Source organism: Xenia sp. Carnegie-2017, unplaced genomic scaffold, assembly GCF_021976095.1.
Source record: "Xenia sp. Carnegie-2017 unplaced genomic scaffold, XeniaSp_v1 HiC_scaffold_29, whole genome shotgun sequence".
NCBI classification, from domain to species: Eukaryota; Metazoa; Cnidaria; class Anthozoa; order Malacalcyonacea; family Xeniidae; genus Xenia; species Xenia sp. Carnegie-2017.
The window spans coordinates 26,201-51,081 of record NW_025813492.1 but is presented as its reverse complement, the minus strand read 5'-3'; the positions used below and the strand labels follow the sequence as shown (position 1 = coordinate 51,081).

At 35.1% G+C, this 24,881-nt stretch overlaps 5 protein-coding genes across 8 annotated transcripts; 1 reads left to right on the top strand and 4 right to left on the bottom strand.

Moving 5' to 3' along the window:
* Window positions 1-3,895: 3,895 nt before the first annotated feature.
* Window positions 3,896-5,081, bottom strand: LOC124453980 (nuclear pore membrane glycoprotein 210-like). Its single transcript, XM_047004796.1, has 6 exons — window positions 5,070-5,081; window positions 4,779-4,928; window positions 4,457-4,612; window positions 4,282-4,390; window positions 3,987-4,075; window positions 3,896-3,908 (listed from the first exon to the last, which is right to left on the bottom strand). The coding sequence occupies exons 1-5, from the start codon at window positions 5,079-5,081 to the stop codon at window positions 3,993-3,995; spliced, it is 510 nt and encodes a 169-aa protein (XP_046860752.1). The 3' UTR covers window positions 3,896-3,908; window positions 3,987-3,992.
* Window positions 4,814-6,885, bottom strand: LOC124454016 (nuclear pore membrane glycoprotein 210-like). The gene is made up of 5 exons (XM_047004831.1): window positions 6,757-6,885; window positions 6,516-6,644; window positions 6,124-6,189; window positions 5,218-5,459; window positions 4,814-4,928 (listed from the first exon to the last, which is right to left on the bottom strand). The coding sequence occupies exons 1-4, from the start codon at window positions 6,812-6,814 to the stop codon at window positions 5,332-5,334; spliced, it is 381 nt and encodes a 126-aa protein (XP_046860787.1). The 5' UTR covers window positions 6,815-6,885; the 3' UTR covers window positions 4,814-4,928; window positions 5,218-5,331.
* Window positions 6,886-7,977: 1,092 nt separating this feature from the next.
* Window positions 7,978-9,682, bottom strand: LOC124454015 (katanin p60 ATPase-containing subunit A1-like). The gene is made up of 7 exons (XM_047004830.1): window positions 9,611-9,682; window positions 9,316-9,497; window positions 9,037-9,214; window positions 8,828-8,952; window positions 8,614-8,719; window positions 8,323-8,481; window positions 7,978-8,192 (listed from the first exon to the last, which is right to left on the bottom strand). The coding sequence occupies exons 1-7, from the start codon at window positions 9,674-9,676 to the stop codon at window positions 8,040-8,042; spliced, it is 969 nt and encodes a 322-aa protein (XP_046860786.1). The 5' UTR covers window positions 9,677-9,682; the 3' UTR covers window positions 7,978-8,039.
* A 1,368-nt stretch (window positions 9,683-11,050) lies between these two features.
* LOC124454029 (complement C3-like) lies at window positions 11,051-17,922 on the bottom strand. Of its 4 annotated transcripts, none has more exons than XR_006951306.1 (11): window positions 17,533-17,922; window positions 17,283-17,368; window positions 17,059-17,216; window positions 16,788-16,967; window positions 16,665-16,714; window positions 16,281-16,371; window positions 15,819-15,999; window positions 12,798-12,978; window positions 12,581-12,697; window positions 12,143-12,308; window positions 11,051-11,817 (listed from the first exon to the last, which is right to left on the bottom strand). XR_006951306.1 is itself a non-coding variant. In XM_047004837.1 (9 exons), the coding sequence occupies exons 4-8, from the start codon at window positions 16,800-16,802 to the stop codon at window positions 12,968-12,970; spliced, it is 348 nt and encodes a 115-aa protein (XP_046860793.1). In that variant the 5' UTR covers window positions 16,803-16,967; window positions 17,059-17,216; window positions 17,283-17,368; window positions 17,533-17,922; the 3' UTR covers window positions 12,427-12,671; window positions 12,798-12,967. The 4 variants fall into 4 exon arrangements, 1 of the variants encoding a protein (XP_046860793.1); XR_006951305.1 differs by having other exon boundaries at window positions 12,581-12,671; XR_006951307.1 differs by lacking the exon at window positions 12,581-12,697.
* Window positions 17,923-22,118: 4,196 nt separating this feature from the next.
* Window positions 22,119-24,184, top strand: LOC124453978. Its single transcript, XM_047004795.1, has one exon. It carries the CDS (start codon window positions 22,211-22,213, stop codon window positions 24,182-24,184), a length of 1,974 nt encoding a protein of 657 aa, XP_046860751.1. The 5' UTR covers window positions 22,119-22,210.
* Window positions 24,185-24,881: the final 697 nt, after the last annotated feature.

The following is a 24,881-nucleotide window of genomic DNA, read 5'->3' as shown; positions in this document are numbered from 1 at the left end:
AACAATATAAAATTTTACATAAAAATTCAAACTTGCTGACTGCATTGTGCTGACTGCATTCTTCCAATGATAGTTTTTGTGATGCTTGGTAGCATTTCATGTCTACTTAACATTGCCAAATATTGGATTCATTAACTTTTAAAAATCTTGTATAAATTAAAAGGCATTTAGCATTATTTAATTTCGTTTTTTCGACACAAAGGAGAGCAGTTGCGTCTACAATCAGGCCAAGTGGAAAGCATTATGTTAATTTTTCGAAAAAGATGAGCTCATTCTTCTCATCAACCAGATTTACAGAGTTTTCGGCAACATTACCATCTTCAAGATTTCCAACTATACCTAATAGTAGGGAGCACACAACCACAGCAGTTACTTCTCCATCTTTACCTATATGTGCTGATCAATGCAACCTGGATTCTAAATCAAAACTACACCGTCACGTTTGGCTGTTGATTTGGACTGGTGGTGGGTGTTTGTTCTGTTGCTACTTACAATTATTGCTTTATTAAGTGTAAGTTAAAGTAATTTCTTTATAATCTTATAGTCCAATTTTTGTGTCAGGAAAATATTCAAAATCTGATTATTTTGAGTAAAATACTTCCTTGGGAGCGAGCATACTCAGAAGCTGATGTAACATTTAGTTACAGATACTAAAAAAAATTAATCACTCCTAAAAGTTGTTTCTTCTATGTTTTAACACAAACTCACAGCTCTTTTAAAAACATGCATGCGAAGAGCTATTACATGAGTAACAATTTTAACAGTTCCTCCTTATTGTCTATTTTTTTAGTATAAAAACAGAATCCTTACGAAGAGAGTTGAGGTCTTTGAAGGACTCCAATTAAAAGAAATGTCTTGATTATCTATCCACTTCCTATTTTCTTTTGAAGAAGTTAATATATTTTTAAGAAGTTAAGAACTTCTTTGTTAACAATCCCTATTCATGGGCTTTATCAGGCACTCTACCAAAGACATTATTTCTCTTCGTCAAGAGAACAAGTCCAAGCGTGTATCCAAACCCGTGAGAGTAACTTTGCGTAGAATAGTAGTAAGGAATTTACTCAGTATTGCGTTGATAAACAAGAACGTCTAAAAATGTTAATCGATGGTTTAACTCTTGTTCAGTGTTGTAATTAAAAAAAGGTGCTGGGAAAAGAATATTTACAAAAATAATTGGCAATTTTCATCGTTACAAAATAAGGAGAAGTTATAATCCACATCTATGCTACACAATAAAAACAGATTGGTCAAAATTACCAACCTTTTTTGGTCGCGACCAATTTTTAAATTCGTCAAACCTTTGTGACCACTAAAATATTGCTTATTTTAATAATAAAAAATTGGTAGAATTTTAAACATAACTGCACACGTCGGCGGCCATTGCGATAGCAGTTTTACTAACTTTAGTTTGGAACTATTTAAAGCATTCGATCTCCAAACATCAATAGCCCCGGTTTACGATCGTTAAACTTCATTGTCTTAAATTATTGGTATGCCAAAGAACTTCCAGAAGTTCGAAAAAACAATTAAACAATCGTCATAGCTAGTATTAAGCGAAAAGTTTTAAGCTCGTTTCTTTACAATGTAACAATGGTTTTACCTATAATAATACAAACTTTTTGTGAAAAAAGCGTCAATATAATGTGGCATTGTCACATTATTACGACATAAATTAAACGTTATTATATGGCAAGCGTCACTTCCGGCAAATTAGTGCGTCTTGATTGGCTCAAAAACATTTTTGCCAGTCCATTACTTTCCAGACGATACAATTTGAAACGATTTTTTTTTCTGATGAAAACTAGAAAAGTGAAAGCCTACACGTGCAAAACAGCAATGACGAGATACAAAGCAAGCTTCGTTTCAGGTGAAATAATGTCATATAATATACTTTTTAATAAGCTCGCTTTCAGTCTTTACTGATAAATATCGGACCTTTGTCTTTTTGTACAAAATTTTGTCAAACGTGTTAAAAGTCTCTTCACATAAAAAAGCACACATGCAGGGCACAGACCGGTCTAAACAGTCACAGTAAACGAGTCAAGATTTAATCATGGCATCTCAGTTGTTAAAGCGAGCTAAGTGACTGATCTGTGAAGCCAGTAGCTATACGTGAAACCCCTTTGTTCTTAGAAGACAAATTTTTATAGCAAAATAAAAAACCCAATAGTGTAAATTCACGTTAACTGATGAAAAATTAATTATATTGCTGTAGACACACGGAAAGGAAAAAAAGATGTTTTTCAAAGAAATCCAACTAATATTAGAAAAATTTAGTAAAAAAGAGAAATCAAGTTTCTGCACGTGGAAATTATACAGGTTGGCTTTTTGTTATAGTCATTTAAGCTCATGGCAATTAACAGATGAACAAATAAAATATTGAAACAATCAACATACATATAATGTAAACAGTAGTAAACTGTATTTTAGATTAAAGTAAAATAAAGTTTAATTTAAATGTCAGCAAATCAAATGTGTTTTCCAAAAGTACAAAGTATACATCTTTATCAAGTACATTAAAGCGTAAACAAATACAAGGATGTTGGATGCAGAGAGGTAACCATTTTTACATATTAGTTGTCATTTGGATCTTATATATTTTAGCTATTAATGCTTCTTTTATCAAAAAACCTTATATTCTTGTAGTTTGAAGTTTCACGTAAGACTCAAAATGCCGGACAGAAAGATAAAGGAAAATAGATGCAAACTCTTTGGGGAAAGGATTTTCAGTTATGGATTTAGTAAACTTTTCTGAGAATTCGACGCTCTTTCATATAATTTTGAATGCATTAACAAAAACCTCACCTGATAAATCACGTGACTATTCGAACAGAATAAAAATGTAAATGTAAAATAGAATAAAAAAACTTTGGTTACCCAATTCACAAACTCCTTCTAAAATTTTCTCTCCTCTCTATTCTGTTACAAATCTTTTAAAATTTTGCTTAATTACGTATGCCTGTCACTCTGCTTTAAACTTGACTGCTACATTCTTAAAACATTCTTATTAATTTATTGCAGTATACAGGTAAAGGCTGTTTTGTAAATTTAAGAATATTAATTATTACTCAATATATTTTATACTTTATTGCTTTCGCAGAAAGTGAACACAAATAACTACAAAAACAGGACTAAATAAGCGAGGTGTCTGTTATATAAATGCATTAAATTCACAAAACTGTTGAACACTATGCAGCTACTTTTTTACCTTTGTCGATCAAAGCTAAATATAATGAAAACAAAACGTTTATAAATGAAGCATGTAGCTGACAGAATACAGGTTTTGCCGACGAATGAAAGAGTAGATTCTTTAGAAAATTTAGTACAAGATCAACTGAGAGGGTTGAAATAGTACGTAAGGCTTTTTAAAAAATATAAGAACCTAAAAAGGGGAATAACTTTTAGTTTTGTTCGTCGTCAATTTAAATATTATGTCGAGCTACATATCAGTCATTCAATCAAAAAACAACACTAAATAATGCTTAGAGAGTACTATTTTTCCCTTTTTTGTTTTTATCAAACACCACTGGCAATGATTCTTTTTGGTTTCGGCTTTCGATTATCGTCATTAACCGCAAAATCTTCGTCAAGCTGATGACCAGGAATGACATTTTTACTACTTGAACATCGAGAACCATAGCATATATTAGTATACTTTAAACTGATGATTTCGTCTGATGATATATACTGAATATAGCTGCGTAAAAGCACTATTGATAACGCTAAGTGTATATGAGCAACAGAGGCGTGACTAGAACGTTAATTGGGGGTGTGTATATTCATATATTCAGTTGTGCCTTACTGATTTCTTTTGAAATCACTTTCGAAAAATTACATACAAAATGGATAGAAATGATAAGTAACAAATGCTAATTATAATGAATAAATCACTTACCGTTGCTCATTTTCTATAATAAAAATAACAAAAAAGAATCTTAAATCTCATTCAAATTTGGCGAACATAAAAGTTGAACGCTAGAACTTACTTTGCTTTACATAACAATAAAAGGATTATTAACAGATATCGTAAGCTTCATTTTGCGACAATCATCAAAAAACAATAAATCATCGTTTTCTAAAAAAATTATTCATAAGTTAAATAACTTCAATTAATAATCACGCCTAAACTTTTGTACGTAAAGTTTCAATTTTTAGAAGTATTTAAAAAAGGATAAATTATATCTAACTTTAAACATGTATGATCGAAAGAAAGGATGAACTACGTATAACTGATTCTAAACATTACATGTTTGTTAAACAATATACGTATCTACAACAAACCTGGTAAAGAAAATGCAGCAGCAGACACAGGAATCTTTAACTTTGTACCAATTTCAACTTCAACTCTTGAGGGGACAAACTTTAAGTTGTCCGGAGGCAATATATAAACCTACAATACAACAAGTGAATTGAAAAACAACCATTAAAAGTTTTCTTCTTCAAGTCATACACACACCTTTGATTGAACATAATGCAATAAATTCTCAGTGTCATGAGCCTTCACAATAGTGAATCCAGTGTCAGCAGTCGTAGTGAGAAGACCTCGAATGTTGACACTTGCAATGGTCGTAGCATCAGAAGGCCACGAGTATTGTCCACTCCCCCCTGTGGCCTAAAAAGGTAATGCACAATGTTACATGAAGTATTTATATTGTATACAACGTGATCTACGTAAAATAACTGGTTAAACTTTTGGCAAGCGAAAACAACAGCAATTTCTTTATGTCAAATCCTCTTCCTCCCTCCAAACATGCAGTAAATTAGGTTCATGTACATACTTCAAGTTGGTATTTGTAATGATCCCTACCATTTAGTATCCATGGAAATGCCAAAACAGCAGGTGTCACGGTGACAGGATTATAAATAATAACATCATGTTTACCACGTACGGGAGTATCGAGGACCGCAGTTTCTCCAGTGATAATTGACTATAAAATGGAGTAAGTGAACATTACATAACTTGACAATAATATTGATATGAAAAATCATTATTGAGCAGCTGGCATCAACTTCTCCACAATAATGAAACAAACTGTGATATCCTTCACTTTATTAGTATAACGACCTACCGTACAAGGCATTTACGTATGACTTACGTATGAGCGTTTGAATCTGATCAGTGAGAAAATGAACTTTGCAATCCATACAAATATCCATTACATAGTAGTACATACGTATGGTAGTCAACTACACAACACAAAACATTCAAATTGTTACCGTAATCTTAGATAGTACAGCACGCAGCACTATTTTCCCACTGGTCAACGTCTTCGTCTCATGATACGATCCATTATCAGATGAATAAGAAACATCGAAATGCGATTTTGGAAATTAAGTTGTGATTTGAATGTTACCACCAACATAAAGTTTATGATTAAGTTTGTCAAAGACGTTCACTGTGACAAAATATTCACGTTTACTTTCTAAGATCCAAACATCGCCAGAAGTGATAGAAAATCCTAAAAAATCATAGAGACGGAATCATCTCAATGTTAACATTACATGAAAATTTTCTTGATTTTGCTTGCGTTTATGTGATGAATATTTACGTGATGAATATTTACGTGATGAATATTTACGTGATGAATATTTACGTGATGAATATCTACGTGATGAATATTTACGTGATGAATATTTACGTGATGAATATTTACGTGATGAAGCAACAGTAACTACAGCTTAAGCAACGCACGAAAATTGAAGATTTCTTTCATAAGACTATTGATGTGGTTTTCAAATAGTTAGCAAATGTTCAAGTTAATACGAGAGAGTTGTGAGATTTCTATAAACGTTAAGCTGAAAATATCAATGATATTTTACAAAACAAAACTTAAACATGTACAACTCGTGTAAAACGTCACAGGTAAATGTGCTTTAACTCTTTCATTCAATGAAATCAATAACAATTTTTCCAAATCCTTTTCTAACGCAATTTCTTCGCCCAAGTTTTGAAATTTTAACGTCGTTTCGTGTTTGAAACAAAATTTGGCGCCAAAGTTTTGCCTTGCAAACGTCACAACTTGCGCTCAGTGATGTCACACGAACACGCTTCAATAATGAATTAAGCACGTGCAAATCACGACGTCCATAATCATTTTAAACAGTTATGAATTCAAGAATTACCTAGATGAGGTTCATCAACATAAATATAAGCTGTTGGTTGTCTTGTAGATATTTGATCTTTCATGTCTCATCACAACGTTAAAGATTAAACCAAAGTATCCATAAAAGTACCTACGTAATGTACTACAAGTATCTACTGACGTACCATAAGTACATGCTGTCTATTGTATTGTACAGTGAAACAGAAATACGTACATACACAATGATTTTAAGAGAAGCTAATAAAGAACATGCATATATAAATGTTAGCCAGCCCCCTCCCTCGCGCGACAATTGTCAACCCACCCAGTCCATGTGTGCACAAAAGAAGACTTTTATCAACAAGGGTGACTTGTACATACCAAAGAACAAAAACCTACCCCCTCAGTCCAGAAGTACACACAAAAAGATACTTTTATCAACGAGGGTAACTTGTGTATAACCAAGAACACGACAAATAACATTAGATGATGGTTCATGAAGAACTGCAACAGTTGTATTGCTGAGAACAAACTCAAATTGTGTTGACGGCATTTCGACATCTAATAATAAAATGATGTTTTACAATTTTTAATTGTACAATTACTTTTCTTAAATCATTGGTATTATTAAAGTAAACGACAGCACGGGAATAAGAAATGTAATTATGTTTACCTATCATAGAGTTTTGTCGAAATCTTTTGACTGTGTATTTGACAGCAGTATTTATCATAATGTAGACATCTCTCGATGGAATTATTATTAAGTTATCAATCACCAATAACTTTACTTCGTCAGATTGAACATCCTAAAAGACAAAATGAACGTAAAAGTACAAGAAACATCATTAAACAATCTTAGAGTTTTCCTTCCAGCAATAAATTTCATTTGCGATATTACATTTTAGTGTGATAAATGGAAAAGTTTCTAATTTTGTCTAATCGTTCTGTTTTTATGGTAAAGATTAAATTGAGCGTCGACATTTTTCAATGACTTTGCCCCAAGCCTGGAGCAGCTAATCTTTGTGACGTCACGCACAGGATTCGTTAATACGAGACATAAGTAATAGAGATGCGTCTATGATGTCGACGAGAAGACGCATTCATGGTCTGACTCCCGAACATATTGGCAGTGAAATTTAAATGCAGCGAGCTTGCATGGTGCCAAAAAATACAGCTTAGTTTAATACGGTGAAATTTTTTAATATCTATAACAACTTTTACAATGTTTTTAACCATAAAAGAAATATAAGGAAATAGGCATTAGGACAACAACTAATCTCCTTAAAAAATTTATCTGCGTATGGTTGCTTGACTAAAACAGTGCGGTGCATACAAGGTATAAAACAATAGATCCTTTAACATTTCACACGTATATATTTAAGCACAAATGGCCTTCAATTTATAAATCACCTGCAAACATTGGTGATGTCAGCCCCACTATAACCTTCCATACTTTTAGAAACCTCTTCCAGGACAACATTTTCAGCCAACGCCACATCGCGAAGACATATCTTCAATAATTCTAGTCTGCCCTTGGCTACATAGAACATGACAATGAGAAAAAAAAGAGGTACAACATGACGAAATAAAAATCAAAACAACGCTTGTAAGAGAAAGAATGAAAGACAAAACGAATGAAAAATAATGATAGGTAAGAATAAAGTATTGTTTATTACCAAGAACTAGTGAAACTAAACATGAAAACTATGGCAATGAATACGAAATAAAATTTTGCGAGTGTTGCAAAATACGGTCAATAACGGCCAGCACCTGTTGGTAAAGGGATATATATTCGTTTTTCGAGGCGCCTTCTCAAAGCTTCGTCTAAATCCCAGGGAAACTTCGTGGCTGCTAGGACCATAACGAGTTTACCATCAACAGACGTTGCCCCGTCAACACGTAAAACGTAATAAAGCCCACCAAGATTATAAATACGTAATACTGTATAATAAATCTCTATGATGTAGACTTTGTCTCTATAGACAATTTAAACAGTGAAAGCGACTGATTCTGAGTAATACCGTCCATTTGAACAAGAAGTTCTGACTTCACTCTACGACTGGCCTCGTGTTCATTCTCCGTGCGGCGTCTACTGCAGATTGAATCGATCTAATCAATAAACACAGTGCTTGGCGCATAGAACCTATCCTGTAGTGGAAATATCATCAGAGAAAGGGGGGAAATTATCTACATTTAATCAATAAATCTGATCTCATTATAAAGGAAAACAAAATCTCACCATTTCAAAGAGTAATCGCACGAGTTTTTCAGACTCTCCTCGATACTTGGACGTAAGCGTTGACGAAGATACATTGAAGAATGTTGTACCACATTCGGTAGCAACTGCCTTGGCTAACATTGTTCTTCCTGTGCCAGGAGGTCCAACCATACACACACCCTGTGAAAGAGGAGAGAAGGTAATATGGACTATTTTTGGCTCAAAGTAAACTAGTAACAATGTATTTTTTTAACTTTCCATGAAAAAATACATTGAAATGACATAAATATAAGGCAGCATTTAGATTTCCACCTTCCAAGGTCTTCGTAGTCCAGTAAAATACTCTGGCATAAGCATTGGCAAGACTACAACTTCTTCAAGCAGCTTTTTAACTTCATCTAATTCAGCTATATCCGACCTCAATAAGAAAGATGAGATATTCAGTTATCGTGAGATCATTGGAATGGGCAAGTTATAAATAAAATTGAAATTCAAGAGTATTGAGCAAAAGTTAATAAATATATACCATCGAACATTAGGATTTCTTTGCAATATATCTCTTTCAAGTCCTTCAACAAGATCTTTGTCATTACCTGACGAATCAAACTTCTTTTCATTTTCAGAGTCTTTTGATTCTGGCTTTTCATCATCCTAAATTTTCATAATGTCATTCCTTATACATGTATTTAATTATAAATGGAAATCAGTCTATGGGTAGAAACAAAAGATGCTAACTTTTTTAGCACGACCAGCACGATGATTGTCTCTGTCACTCTTAGGATTCTTGGACGGTGCACTACGGCCACGTTCAGATGGCTTTACCTCAGACCTACGTGGGTTTGACACTTTTTTTGAAACAGGTTTTGCATTTTGTTCTTCACGTCTAACTGGCCTGGATGCAGGTCGAGCATTTCTATAAAACAAGGAAATTTTAATTGCATAAATACATACTTGAATTACTTGAAGATGAATTTTTAAAAATCTTTCGAAAAACTGGATTTATATTAATCATACCTTTCGTATTTTTTCTCCCGTTCAACAGGAGTTGGTGGAGGCCAAACCTCTGGGTCTCTGGTCGGAGCTTCATTTGCACTAACTCCTCCGTACTGTGTTGGAATGGGATCTTTCTTAAAGTTGTTCAATGTCTTATTCCTATCATTAACTTGTTCATACTCTTGTGTGAGCTCTTGACGTAACTGTTGTACGTAGGTAACAAAATTTTATTTCACATGATGAAAGGTTTAACTCAAAAATTTTGAAAGGCAATCTTTATCCCATTATTTACGATAAAAATTTATATTTATCATACCTGTTGCCATTTCCGCTTTCGTATTGGATCGACTATACGTGTACTACCGTGAAATTGGCACCACATTGGGCATTCATCACAACATTCATCACCACATTCAACTAAAATTTATCATTCAAAATGATAAATCGAAAAATCGTCTTTAAAACACGTTTTCCATGAAATACAACAGTAAAAACAATTCTTAACTGTTTATTATTATTTTACTGTCCTTAACCATCACAAAGAAAGTATAAAAGTCAAAAAATTGAAGAAAACACTAAACTTTAGGTTACAGTGTACTTTTCATTTCCCTTAATTAGCGTATAATTTAAAAACTACACGGTAGAATTGTTTTAAACTTGGCCAGAATATAGATAATTATATTGTGTAAATTATATCGAAAATCTGAAGAGTGCACAAAAATATAAACGGAATAATATTCCTTGAGAATGTACTCTGGTATAAACTGTGAAGTTGGCACCACAATCGACACAGCTCTATAGCTAAAAAACTACAGGGTAGAATTTTTTAAACTCAAGTATATTATAGAATTTTATATTGTCTAAAATATATCCAAAATTTGGAAAGTGCACAAAAATATAAATGATTGAGTGTGGTGCCCGATGTCGTGCCAATTTCACGGTAGTGATTCAATATTCGCCTTCCTTAAAGCAATAAACATTCCTAATTTCTTCAGTTTCAAAAATGTCCACTTAAATCAATTCCATACAAAAACTGCAGAATTACTCCGACATTTCGTCAGATATCTGCTGGCGCAACAAGTGCCAAAATTGTGCAAAACAGTCCTAAAAATTGCACAATAAAGGAAAGTAAACAGAAATGAAATTAGATAAGTACTTGTTCTCAAAAAATAGGTACGCCTGCGTACATTAACACTTCCTACTTTGCACAATATCAAACTAGTGACATGCCGTATTCAACTTCCTTATTTTCTTTAAAGTTGATTTACGATGTTTCTAAAATGAGACCCTAAATGGGTCAATCTCGATCATCAAAGTTACCACGAGCATAACCACTTTTGTGTAAATTTTCTAATAGATTTTCTCTAAAAGAATTTTTCGATTCCCTAGCTTAAACGACCTGTGGTGCCACAAATATAGACTTATAAACCTAAACTTTTCAAAATAAAATTTCTGTTTATCTTTGAGAAAATATTATACAAAAGTGATAAAGACAACGTAAAATACAACTTAATCCCAATCCCAAGTTAATATAAATAAACTGATCACTACAGTAAAGATACCCACAAAAAAGTCCCTTTTGAAAAACTCATAATCCAGTTGACAGCACTATTCTCAAGCTTCGTGCAACCGGCCTCAAGACATGTAAATACGAACATAACAAAATTGATAAAACACTAAAACAATGCAAAGTTATATACACATGAACGTTGTCCTAACCAAAGAAAATCTTACTATAATGTCCAGGGACTGATTGTATGATACCTGTATAGCGCTATGGCACTGGATTAATTAAATCAAAAACCTCTATTTAATTTACACACAATGTTATTCTTACCGTAAAATAGTTAATATAGTGACAGGGGTCAATTGCAGGAAGCCTGCATAGATTGTGAATTGTATTTTTTTGAATTCTTTAAAAAACTTCTTCTAAAACTCTAATTTAAGCATAATATCCTGTACACAACGACCTTAATAAACCACTTGAAACCCCAACTATCCATGCAGGTAGCCGGACCCTCGATCATTACGCTCATTAGAATATAATAAAATTGATTTTACAGAAAATTACACCTTCCATTTTTTTGATAGTTTAAGTAGAACGTACACAGGCTTTCCTTTCACTTTCCCACATTCTCGAATACAGATGTCATATTCCATATTTCTTATCTCTTTTGAAACAAGAAAACTTCTCAAGCGTTCTTGTTCGTCTTTCTCCGTGAGTAATTTAAAGGGATCAGTCTTAGTGAAAATTTTTGCAGTTTCGTCTGCCAACACAACATGGTAACCCATACCACAGTCATCTTTAAATTCTATGTGAAGGAACAGTGACGGAGACAAATGTTTAGCACATCGAGGGCAAAACAATTTAGTGAGTTTCTTGATGCACAGTTCTTTCATTTGAAAACGCTCTTTGCAAAGGTCACAGAACGCTGCGAGAAATTGAACAGGATGACGTGGATCCACAGTAGCAATTTTGCCAGTGAATGATATATCCCCTGTATCATCTTTAATTGCTACGACCTGTGGTATAGGTATGGACTTATCAATGGATCTTTCACAAACTTTACTCATCATCAAAAGTTGTGTTTGTTTACCTTGACGAAAAATTTACATAAATAAAAACAGAGCGAAACAACTTAATCCCAGCTAATATCAACAAACCGATCACTACAGTTTGGTAAAAGTCTCACAAAATTAAAAACTCAATCTCCAGTTGAAGCACCATCCAAACTTCATAAAACACATGTCAAGAAATGTAATTTCGTACAAACAAAACTGAACACATGAACGTTGTTCTAACCAAAGATAATCATACTATAATGTCCAGGAATTGATTGTATGATACCTGTATAGCGCTATGGCACTGGATAATGATCTCTTAAACCCTAGTCACGTTTGAACTCCAGATTGAAACAAAGCGCGTGTGTGCTGGCTATTTTGTCCAGGTACAAATACACTTGTCGGTCAGATATTTCAAACTTCGCTATTCCTGGATTAGCTTTATCTTGAAGCTAGAAGAAAATGTAATTTTTAACAAATGGATTCAAAGAATTAGGTATATATTTTTTTACAAGGGAATAGCGAATAAAGAAAAACACTTCAATTGCACGAAATCTGGATACTGTTTTTTTTTATTTTTCTGTTTGTTTGAAAAATATTTTAATGGTCGCCAAGCTACAGATAAAATTGAACTATCCATGAAATTAAGACCACATTTTCATTCTCGTGCAACTGATTTGTGTAGTTCCTAAAAACCGAATTCTTAAACACAAAAGAAATATACTTCGATCAGGCTATCTTGTTTCACACTAAATCCATTGAGAACACCAACATCGATAATTGACATTCCTGCGCTTTCATTAACAGTCAAAAACCTGTAGAAATGTAGCCTTTTACACATCTGGTAAAATAAAGAATGTATAACAGCTTGCTACCAAAAAGTTAAAACATTTTACATTTTACATTTTACGTTCTCGAGCAGTGAATAAATAAGCGCTTACCTGGATCATAATAGTCGTACACGGACACAGGGACAGGTTGAACTATTCCGACTTCAAAGTCACGTTTGAACTCCAGATTGAAACAAAGCGCGTGTGTGCTGGCTATTTTGTCCAGGTACAAATACACTTGTCGGTCAGATATTTCAAACTTCGCTATTCCTGGATTAGCTTTATCTTGAAGCTAAAAGAAAATGTAATTTTTAACAAATGGATTCAAAGAATAAGGTATATATTTTTTACGAGGGAATAGCGAATAAAGAAAAACACTTCAATTGCACGAAATCTGAATACTGTTTTTTTTATTGTTCTGTTTGTTTGAAAAATATTTTAATGGTCGCCAAGCTACAGATAAAATTGAACGATCCATGAAATTAAGACCACATTTTCATTCCCGTGCAACTGATTTGTGTAGTTCCTAAAAACCGAATTCTTAAACACAAAAGAAATATATTTACTTCGATCAGGCTATCTTGTTTCACACTAAATCCATTGAGAACACCAACATCGATAATTGACATTCCTGCGCTTTCATTAACATTCAAAAACCTGTAGAAATGTAGCGTTCAGGGGCGGATCTAGAGTATGTCAAATCCGTCGCGCGACTGATGTTTGAAATTCAAAATTACCTATTCATATTAATTAAAATTCATTAATTATTCTTACTTTATTATCGCATTTACTTCGTGATAAAAATCCAGCTTTATTTATTATTGAAAACTAATGACTAATCCAATGAATATCTCCTTGGTAACCAGATCAGTTGAATTTTAATTGACCTGGAATAACCGACTGATAAGCGGGGTGGCTTGACTGGTTCGACTTATAAAGGAGTCTATGAACGCCAGAAACGCTATTTTATTGGTCAATGGCCAGATCAGTGGACAGTCTGGAATAATCTCGACCGATAATAGGGGTGGCCGGACCTATAAGGGAGTCCAATTGCTATCTTACAATTGGTTCATTTGAATTTTTGTCTTACTGTGATTGGTTTGACCGATTTCGACTGATAGCCAACTGAACTAACATAGTCAAGCTCACTGTCTGAATTGAATGTTTGATCGTTTCATAGTAATTTTTATAAGCATGATAGAAACTAAACTACAATCAGATGGAATTTATGGAAATCTTTACAAATTCATATGTTGACATGAATGCTGCTTTCCAAAATGGGAATTTTTCAAGAGGGTGAAAATTTATGGATGAATTGTAAATGCTTGGCAAAGACGATCTCGCCAGCGACATTTCAGTCATTGATGTTCAAAACAAAGCCAACATTGTTTTGAGTTTTATCAGCAGAAATTTACATCGAAAATCGTAAGTAAAGGACAAGTGAAGTGTATGCATGAATGCAATATATCAAAGTCAATTTATGCGAGTGTGTGATGCGATTTATGTTAATATGGCGTATGGTAAGCAGATTGATGCTTCTAAAATTGTTGTTGCCGAAGGACTTTTAGCTATGATTTCTTTAATGCTTGGGGAATCGTGGCCGTTATATGGCAGCGAAATCCTACATTTCTGCAAATATATTTCAATGGACAAAAAATCTGTAGCCATAAGGTGCCATACTATTATTTACTTTATCATAAACAAATGTTTGGGGCTTTTCAGTTTATGATCATTGATCATTCAATCATTAGACAGTTATACTACATATTGTTTAAGATTTGAGAAAACTAACATTGATTACATGAGAAGCTGTTTACTATAACCTGTGATTTTGAGTCTTATGATCCATGAAGCTTTTATTTTGACAATTTGACTGGAATGGTATTAAACCTGAGTATTTCACATACATGAAATGTTGTCCCATGTCACATATTGTCCCTTTTCTAACTGAACACCTCATGTAGAGATGTAAAGGTGTGTTAATCTACGGCTCATACCAGATTGTTTGCCATAAATTCCAAAGGGCTATTGATGTATGAAAAGCATTTTCTATAAAGTAAAAATGTCTTCCTATGTATGCAGATAAACTTGAAATTTGGCAAAACAGCAAAGTATTTTTCATGATCACTAGGTAATTTTTCTGATTATCATTATAATTTCTAAACTAAATTATTTTAGATTTACATTTAAACAAGCTTTGATCATATGAAAAGATATTTATCATAACCAGTAAGCATGACACATAAACCATTTTAACATTCATGTAATTATATAATTAAAGACATGTTGGTTACATTCTGTTTGTATTTGATAATACAATGCTACTAGTGATTGCTATATAGCACACCTTGCAGAAGATAATAGTCTAGTGAAATGCCTAATAAACATTTATGGCATTAAGCTAACCTTAACTGCAAATTTTCAATCTGATAATTTTTGCTTAATCTTTGGCATAAAAAAATTTTGAGTTTTTCTCAAAGGTGAATTTGCTGGCACTGATGTGGAGATGGGTAAAGAGTTACAATAAACTTGCATGGTTTGAAGTCTGAGCTTTTCTATATCTATGAACTGTCACTTGTAGTACCAAATTTCTAACTTAACTTATTACATAGAGGTTTGAATGGGGGTCTCTAGGGGGGTCTATGCCTGACAACTTGGTAGAAATTTTAAAGAATATATCTGTTTTTGAATAGCATTATTGTAAAATAAATTTACGTTCCTAGACATGCTAATGAGCCATATATTTGGCATGATAATGAGCCTAAATATTTGGCAAAACATTCAAGTATTGTTCACTTTTTTTTTTTGAAAAAAAAAACGTAAGAAAAATGTGTTGTTTTTACGCAAAAACGATGCCCACAAAATACATTTTGTATTGCTCTAAAACGCTGAAAATGGCATTTTCAAGACTCTGAAATTCAAAATTTCTCAGGGGAGAATGCCTCAGACCCCCCCCCGGTGCGGAGCGCCTCCGACGTTTTATGACTGATGTTTGAAAAATCCTAGATCCGCCCCTGGTAGCGTTTTACACATCTGGTAAAATAAAGAATGTATAACAGCTTGCTACCAAAAGTTAAAACATTTTACATTTTACATTTTACGTTCTAGAGCTGTGAATAAATAAGCCCTTACCTGGATCATAATAGTTGTACACGGACACAGGGACAGGTTGAACTATTCCGACTTCAAAGTCACGTTTGAACTCCAGATTGAAACAAAGCGCGTGTGTGCTGGCTATTTTGTCCAGGTACAAATACACTTGTCGGTCAGATATTTCAAACTTCGCTATTCCTGGATTAGCTTTATCTTGAAGCTAAAAGAAAATGTAATTTTTAACAAATGGATTCAAAGAATTAGGTATATATTTTTTTACGAGGGAATAGCGAATAAAGAAAAACACTTCAATTGCACGAAATCTGGATACTGTTTTTTTTTTTATTATTTTTCTGTTTGTTTGAAAAATATTTTAATGGTCGCCAAGCTACAGATAAAATTGAACGATCCATGAAATTAAGACCACATTTTCATTCTCGTGCAATCGATTTGTGTAGTTCCTAAAAACCGAATTCTTAAACACAAAAGAAATATATTTACTTCAATCAGGCTATCTTGTTTCACACTAAATCCATTGAGAACACCAACATCAATAATTGACATTCCTGTACTTTCATTAACAGTCAAAAACCTGTAGAAATGTAGCGTTTTACACATCTGGTAAAATAAAGAATGTATAACAGCTTGCTACCAAAAAGTTAAAACATTCGTTCTCGAGCTGTGAATAAATAAGCGCTTACCTGGATCATAATAGTCGTACATGGACACAGGGACAGGTTGAACTATTCCGACTTCAAAGTCACGTTTGAACTCCAGATTGAAACAAAAACTTTTGTAACTTTACTTTAAGTTTAACTTTTACTTTGTTTTTTTTAAAGTTTTTTTAAAGTGTATTTGTAACTTTTTGTAACTTTTTAAAAGTACCTGTAGTGATAGGAGAGTCCAAGCCCACGGATAGTATGCCACATTGGACCCTTGAAAATAAAATATCCAGTCCATGTATAAAAACGTGCAAAAACCTCAATAAATTTTTCATCCAAAGCATACCTCCAAAGCAGTCATACACTCAATGAAGACTAAAATAGCGGGAAAATCTGGAAATGTGTAAGTTTGAATACAACGACAGCATTGAATGAGAAATGATGATTCCACAGAACCAACTCCGATGATTTTACTTCCAACATTTTCTCATAAAAAAACACGCACACATTTTGCACATTCTCCAACCTGATACAAACATAATGGATACATAGGAATAAGCATGGATAAATGGTGATTTAAAAGGAATTTAAAAAGAGTATCCTCTGGTAATACACACTGTAGTTGTGTTTTATATGGACAAGAGTTGGGAATGAATTCAGTCTCCCACATCTCGCTCGTCTTCTCTGGTAAAGTATTTACATTACAGGCCATGTGAACACGAATGTTATTATGGTGAGTTAATTTTTCACGTAATGAAAACAAATCTGTAATGACCTGGAAAAGATAGAGTTTAAATATGGTGAATAAAAAGATCACTGAGAGTATTTTTAATGTCTTTACCTCGTTAGAATCACTTTTTAAATCATTCAATATTTTGGTGAGAAAGTTCTTTTGATGAATGAAATTACTATATCTGTAAGGGCTTTCTGAAAAAAAAAACAACAGTCGATAACTAATACCTCACTTCACTAATACCCCTTCTCATTTTGACTGACGTTTTGACAACCTTAGCGATTGTCGTCTTCTAAGTCGTCGTATCCTATTTTGTATACAGGATGACGTATGACAAATAAAGACAAATACGGCTAACCTGACGTTTACTCCTCACTTGACTCTGAAGATGACTTAACAAATATGCTTTTTATCATAGTCTCTTTGAAGTAACATTCAACACTCTACGTCGGCTGCAACTGGAATGCTCAACGTATTCTCACAAATTTCTTCATATGACGTAGGATCAGGCAAGGATCTGATTTCTGATGCGCTCGTAGATGCCACTTCACTTGACAAAGTAGTCGTACACTCGTACATGTTTCATCTATTTTCTCAGTTTCAGAAGACTGAGAATGAACTAATTTGTTGACTTTAACATAACAATTCTCATGAAACGTTCGTTTTTTACCCTTCGATCGAACAAACTTCTTATTATTAGGCATTTTCACCAGATTTTGACACGATTACAACAAAGCATTTCACTGACTTTCTTTACAAGCATGAATGCATGAACATTCTGACTTGGTAACCAGGCGATGAAAGGGGGCTACTTACCAGTCCTCTTGTAAGGACTCTACTTTTACAAAACAAAATGAAAATCACCATGCAAAACTGTATAACATGGTTATTTTGAAAAAAATTGATGTGGTTTCCATGGTTACCAATAAAAAATTTATGGTGCATCTTAGAAAACCTCTAAAATCACGTAAAATAAAAGCCTAGTATTATAAAACTCTATTGTATATGAAAGATTATTAGTAAAACTGTCTAAAAATGATACTTTTGAAAAATTGAATTTTTCTTGATTTTTTTTCTATCGAGCCACCTTAAAAAATCATTAATAAGCCTCAGTTTAGTTAATGATAAAGACGATGGTGCTAACGGCCAGCGTTCATCTTGTGTTTTCAACTCTACGTCGCTTCATTTCACTCCAAACGGGCGATTGAGCTTCGGTCAGTGGCTTATCGCTCGGTTTTATTTTTACATTCTTGTATTTGTGAATTGGTTGAGCCTTATGAACCAATTTTGCCTCAACTTAACAAGGGCTTCTTGTTCCTCCTTCTCTCGTTGAGCATCGCGCTCTTCGTAATTCTTCGTCAATCTGTTCACGTTCTTTCTTGTTCAATTCCAGTTCTTCGTGTCGCTCCGCGCGACTGTTCGTGTTCAAGGTGAACTCACTGACTTCAGTCAAAGGTTTCTTCGATTTCTGCGGCACAAATGGAGCGTCGTGGACAACTTTACATGGCTTTGCTTTGAAAATGGCAGTCGTTCGACTTTCTTCTAGTTCTGTTTTAATCTGAGAATACAAATAGCTGAAGCACCTCGACACTAGGAAAACTTACAAAAACCCTCACTGTTGATGAGAAAGCTTTGCAATTACAAACCTTCTGTATCCATTTTCTGCCTTTTCGCTCCTCTGTGTTCAGTATTTAATGAAAATGGCATCATGTTGGTACCACATCTCGTTGCAACAGCTGGCAATGGATCTGGCGAATCTGATGGTAACGGTTGAGCTTTGAATTCTCTTAGCTAAATATAGCATAAACTATAAGTGTTGAGCTACTTTGAATCCTTTTTTGATGAGAAAAACATGCAGACCAGTCCAGTCGTTTGAACTTTACCTTTTCTTCTTCCTTGTAGACGTCTTGGATTTTCTCTTCTTTTTTCTGCCATCTTTCTTTGTCTTTCTCAATAAACGAGAACGGTTTCGGTTATGTGTGTTCGTGCTTCAGTTGAGGTCGGAAAATTTTCTCAAAATTCGGTTGCGGCATCGCTTTGAAATTAACTGCTGTCGTTTCCTGAAGAGTTATAAAGATAATAAAATAAACACATCTATTACAGGTAATTATAATTTTACGCTGGTTATTTCTCATGATAAAAAGCCGCGGGTTTAGATTAAAATGTTACCTTTGCAGATGATTTCTCTTTTCTTTTTAGTTGACGCTCGTCAGGCTCGAACGAGAAAGGTTCAGGTTTTGTGGGTGCGATAGCCTCATGATATTTCACTGGGATTCCGTACAGGCCATCGCATTCTACAATGCGACGGTCGAACGGTTTTGCTTTGAAGGTATAGCTGAAAAAAGACGCGACTGTTTTAATGGTTTGTTGCTCAATGTATGTTGCAGAAGAACTAAAAGATAATAAAGTAAGATCAAAGGAAATAAAATCGTCGAGAAGCATGTGTTTTCATCTTACAACGAAGGTTTGTAGAAATGCAAGACGGAACCCGTTTTCAGATGATTAAATGGAGAACAGAAATTGAAGAGTATATGATATGACATCTGTACTAGTATCCAAGCCTACTAACTTTTTCATTTTTTCAACTTCTTTCTCTTCTTAAAAAACACTTGAGAAAAACGACGATTTTTTTGAGAGCAAACATGTTTCGACATTATCAGAATGCCATCTTCAGTGCAGAATGGTTAGTGTTAAGTAATATGATACGTAATATGATATGAATAAATTAATTACAATGAGTATTAAGTATTAAGAACTTATAACATAAGTTCTAAAATAAGTATTAAGAACTTATAACAAAAATATTATTGTAAAGTAAATATAGTGTTGTAGTGGTGAACTTGGATATTTAAATCGGGATTAGTTTTATTAATGTGTAGAGCTTCCTTGATTTTGAGTGAGAAAGTGGATTGATCAGTGTCGATGATTTTAAAACAGGAAGGTGAGAATTTGTTTTTACATGAAGGAGAGGCTTGAAGATGTTTGTAGATAGTGGAGTTTTTGTCTGTGTGAGTATGTTCCTTTATCCTGGTAGATAATTGGCGAGAAGTTTCACCAATATTCTAGCCAACATTTTCATGGGTTTTCACGAACGAAACTGGTTAAATAACTACAGCAACAACAAACCTTTATTTTACCGCAGATACGTTGACGACATTTTTTGTATTTTTCATAACAAAGACGAAGCATTACTCTTTACGAATACATCAACAAACAACATCAAAGCATAAACTTTACATACGAAACCGAACAAGACAATCAGTTACCCTTTCTTGACATCTTACTAACTAAATCACATGAAAACTGCATGACCTCCACGTACCACAAACCAACATATACAGGACTACTGACTAACTTTTTTAGTTTCACACCATTAAATTACAAAATTGGACTGATACGAACACTGACCGACAGAGCACGGAAACTCAACAACACAGACATCGGCTTTCAACGTGATTTAAAGAAACTAATATTCACTCTCCAACGTAATTCTTTTCCTTTTCATTTCATCAACAACACTATACAACACTATTTGGACAACAAGAAAAGCACTGACTCATCTAACTCCACAACTAACACTAACGATATACAACAACCTGACAATAAACGTTATTTCAAACTACCTTACATAGGTGATTACTCACGACACACACAACGCAAACACACAAATCATTAAACGCTACTGCACTGACATTGACGTTAAACTTATTTTCACACCTTTTAAAATAAAATCTTTATTTTCGTTTAAAGACCCACTTCCCGAACTTTCCAAATCTATGGTAGTTTATCAATTTTCATGTGCGGGATGTAATTCCCGCTATATTGGTGAAACTTCGCCAATTATCTACCAGGATAAAAGAACATACTCACACAGACAAAAAACTCCACTATCTACAAACATCTTCAAGCCTCCTTCATGTAAAACAAATTCTCACCTTCCTGTTTTAAAATCATCGACACTGATCAATCCACTTTCTCACTCAAAATCAAGGAAGCTCTACACATTAATAAAACTAATCCCGATTTAAATATCCAAGTTCACCACTACAACTGTAGGATCGAGATGCATAGAGCTTAGGTTATGCTAATTATTATGCTAATTATTATGCTAATTATTATGAAAAACAAAAAGGGACCCGTATAAAAGCATGGTTCTTGGGGTCTTTTTGAGATTGAGCACAATTCATGTATAGTGGTGTATTTTTTGTACATGGATGTTTATATTTAGTGGCCAAATTACGAGGTAACGATGATTACGGCTTTAGGCCCCTTGTCGGTTATGTTAATATCTATACTCTGTCGTTTAGAACCGTACGTTTGACGCATTGCATTGAAATAAAGATTTATCTGTATACCGGTCGTCGTTTTAATAGTAGTTTATGTACGAGTATCTTGCTGGTCACATAAGCCTGGAATTGTTGAAGCTTATATAGTTCTCGTAATTGTTGTTTAATCGATCAGCAATGACTCAGAAACGAAAGGGTCAAGGTAAAAAGTCGAAAATTAAAGGCTTATCAAAACGCGTACTTCAGCCGTCTGGCGAACAGTTAAGTCCTCCAGGTCAAGTGAGTCGAGCTAAATCTGGAGAGAATTCGCTTAACAATACGAATCAAGACATGATTGAATCCGCTGAAGATGACGGTAGCGAGCGAGCTGAAAGCGGACCGAACGTCGTCGTACAAAACAAGCAAGTTGTCGTTTCTGACGAGGCTTCGACGAGTTTGGGTTCGCCGGAGCGAGTAGCAGACGAACAGGAACAGGAGCTTGAACTTGGTCTAAGTCAGGTCGCTTCATTTTTGAAGGATAATTCGGTTTTATCGCCTCTTGCTCCTGTATTCCAGTCCAATTCTAATATCGGTAAACAAGCAGCTCACGTGAACGTCACGCGGACTGCTCGTGCGGGAAAAGCCGACGCAAACAACAAATTTTGAAGACAACGGGCTGGAGTAACGAGCGCGCTTGATTCAAAATGGGCAGAACGGTTTCGTGAACTTGAAGAATTGGAAATTAATAGAAGAGAAGAGCTGAACAAGCAGATGAGGGAGGCAAGGCTTAAACTAGAGAAAGAAATGCATCAGGCGAGAATTGAGCATGAGATGGCTATGAAGAAACGGGAAATACAACGACGTCGAGATGAGCTTCGGAAGCTTGAAGAAGAAGTTTTTGGTAATGATATTGAACATCAACTGTCGGACAGGGAAAGTAGTAGTAACGCTCGTGAACCAGATAAAAACCCAGTCCAGCAACCTTCAACCCCAATCGACAGAAGCAGTTTAAGTCAGCGCTTGGCGATACCTCCTACCGGAAATTGTGTACCCCAAGAAAGTATAATAACCAGTGGAACTGGATGTCAAACTCAGCAAAGCTTGCAACGAGACAATTCGTCGCAGTTACAATATCTATTAGAGAAGCAGCAGATTACGATGGACGAAGTAGTGAAGGGATTAAGAATGCCTCAAAGGGAATACATGAGTTTTGATGGCGAACCTCGCAACTTTCCGTTGTTCATGAAGAATTTTGAAGTGAATGTCGAGAGTAAAGAAAGTAATGATGCAGATCGACTGAATTACCTTATTCAGTATTGTAAAGGAACAGCAAGACAAGCGATAGAGCATTGCATCATTATGCCTCCGGATCAAGGATACAAGCGTGCTAAGGAAATCCTGAGAAAAAACTTTGGTCGAAATCACATCGTAACCCAAGCATTCCTTGAGAAAGTCTTGAATGGACCGCCAATTAGAGTAAACGAAGCCGAGAAATTGTCGCAGCTAGCAAGAGATATGGAAACGTGTCTCCTTGGTTCTATTCAGTTAGGAAATCGGGCAAGTATCAATTCGATGGACACTCTGGGAAGGGTAGTTAGCCGCCTTCCAATGCATCTCAAGTCAAAATGGGCTGATAAAGCAAGCCATATGTACGACAATCACATCACACCAGATTTCTCTCATTTAACTGAATTCATACAATCCCGCGCAGCCGTGGCTAGTACGTACTTTGGTCAAATGATTACCTCGAAAAATGAAACCCGAAAGGATGGAACTGACAGATTGAAGAAGAAATCCTTCTTGTTTAGTGGGAATAGCACAAACTTAGCAACTCACAGCCAGAGAATATTTGACAGTAGTGAATCAAAGGGAAGAAATTTATCCTGCGTACTATGCAAAGGCACACACCATCTTGAACGCTGTCACAAGTTCAGGGCTCAAAATCTTCAGCAACGACAAGACCTAGTAAAGACGCACAAAGTTTGTCATGCTTGCTTGAGCCCAGGACATTTCGTGAAAGACTGCAGAGGTGCCCGCATATGCGGTGTTGAAGGTTGTCAGAGAAGGCACCATCCTTTGTTACACTCATCCGAAATAAAGGCTAAGGATTCTAAATCAAGTGAAAGGAGTAATCCAAATCCTGAACCATCTGAAAGCGACAGCCAATCCAAAGCACTCCCAACGTCTGGAGTTGGCGCGACAAATTCATCATATAGCAGTTGTCGTATAGGTTTGCAAGTTATTCCAGTTAAGGTCAGCGCACCCTATGGTAGTCGTGTGATAGAAACTTATGCGTTCTTAGACAGCGGCTCCAACACAACCATGTGCTTAACCAGTTTAGCTGAAGATCTTGGAGCCGATTGCTCACCCATCGAATTCACGTTAGCGACTGTTTCAGGCAGCCACAAAAGTAAGGGTCAACAGTTATCTCTCGATGTGGTTGGAGTATCCACGGGCAAAGGTGTCAGACTAGATAAAGTTTGGACGACCAACACTCTTCCTGTTGCTCTAGAAAGTATTCCCACGAACACTGATGTAAAAGGGTGGTCTCACCTTAAAGGCGTTAATCTAACCGATTTAGTGGATAAGAAAGTCACTATCCTTATTGGAAGTGACGTTCCCGAAGCTCTTGGCCCCCTTGAAGTGCGTTCTGGGAAAAGAAATCAACCCTACGCAATACGGACAATCCTCGGTTGGACGGTGATGGGACCTCTGAAGGAAAACCTTATCAAGAAGCTCAGATGAACTTCATTCATGTTGATCAAGCTCTTGGGTGTATGGAAAGGGAAGATGGTATGAGTTCCATTCGTCAGCAATTGCAAAATCTCTACAATTCAGAGTTTAGCGAGTCGGCTGCTGACGTTAAAGAATGTCTGTCGGTCGAGGATCGTCGCGCAAAGGCAATAATGGATAGAACTGTCAAGCTAGAAAATCATCAATATGAAATTGGTCTTCCTTGGAAATACGATGACCCACTCCTCCCGTACAATAAGTCTATGGCTGAAAGGAGACTTGCTTATTTGAAGAAACGACTTGAGAGGGACCCCATACTTCACGCAAATTATAAGGCAACGATGAAGGAATACATCTCAAAAGGGCACGCTAAAGTAGTTCAAGTGGATAAACAAAATACACAGGACGAGTCACTCAAAAAACTGGTTTGGTATCTGCCTCATCACCCTGTGACACACCCGCAAAAACCAGAAAAGACAAGAATCGTTTTTGACTGTGCTGCGAAGTTCCACAACGCATCCCTAAATAATCAGCTTCTTCAAGGACCAGATTATACCAATTCATTAGTTGGTGTATTGTTGCGGTTCAGGCAGGAAAAGATAGCGGTAATGGCAGATATTGAGAAGATGTTCCATCAGGTGAAGGTTAAGCCAGAAGACTGTAATGCACTGAGATTTCTATGGTGGCCAGAGGGAGATCTATCCAAAGA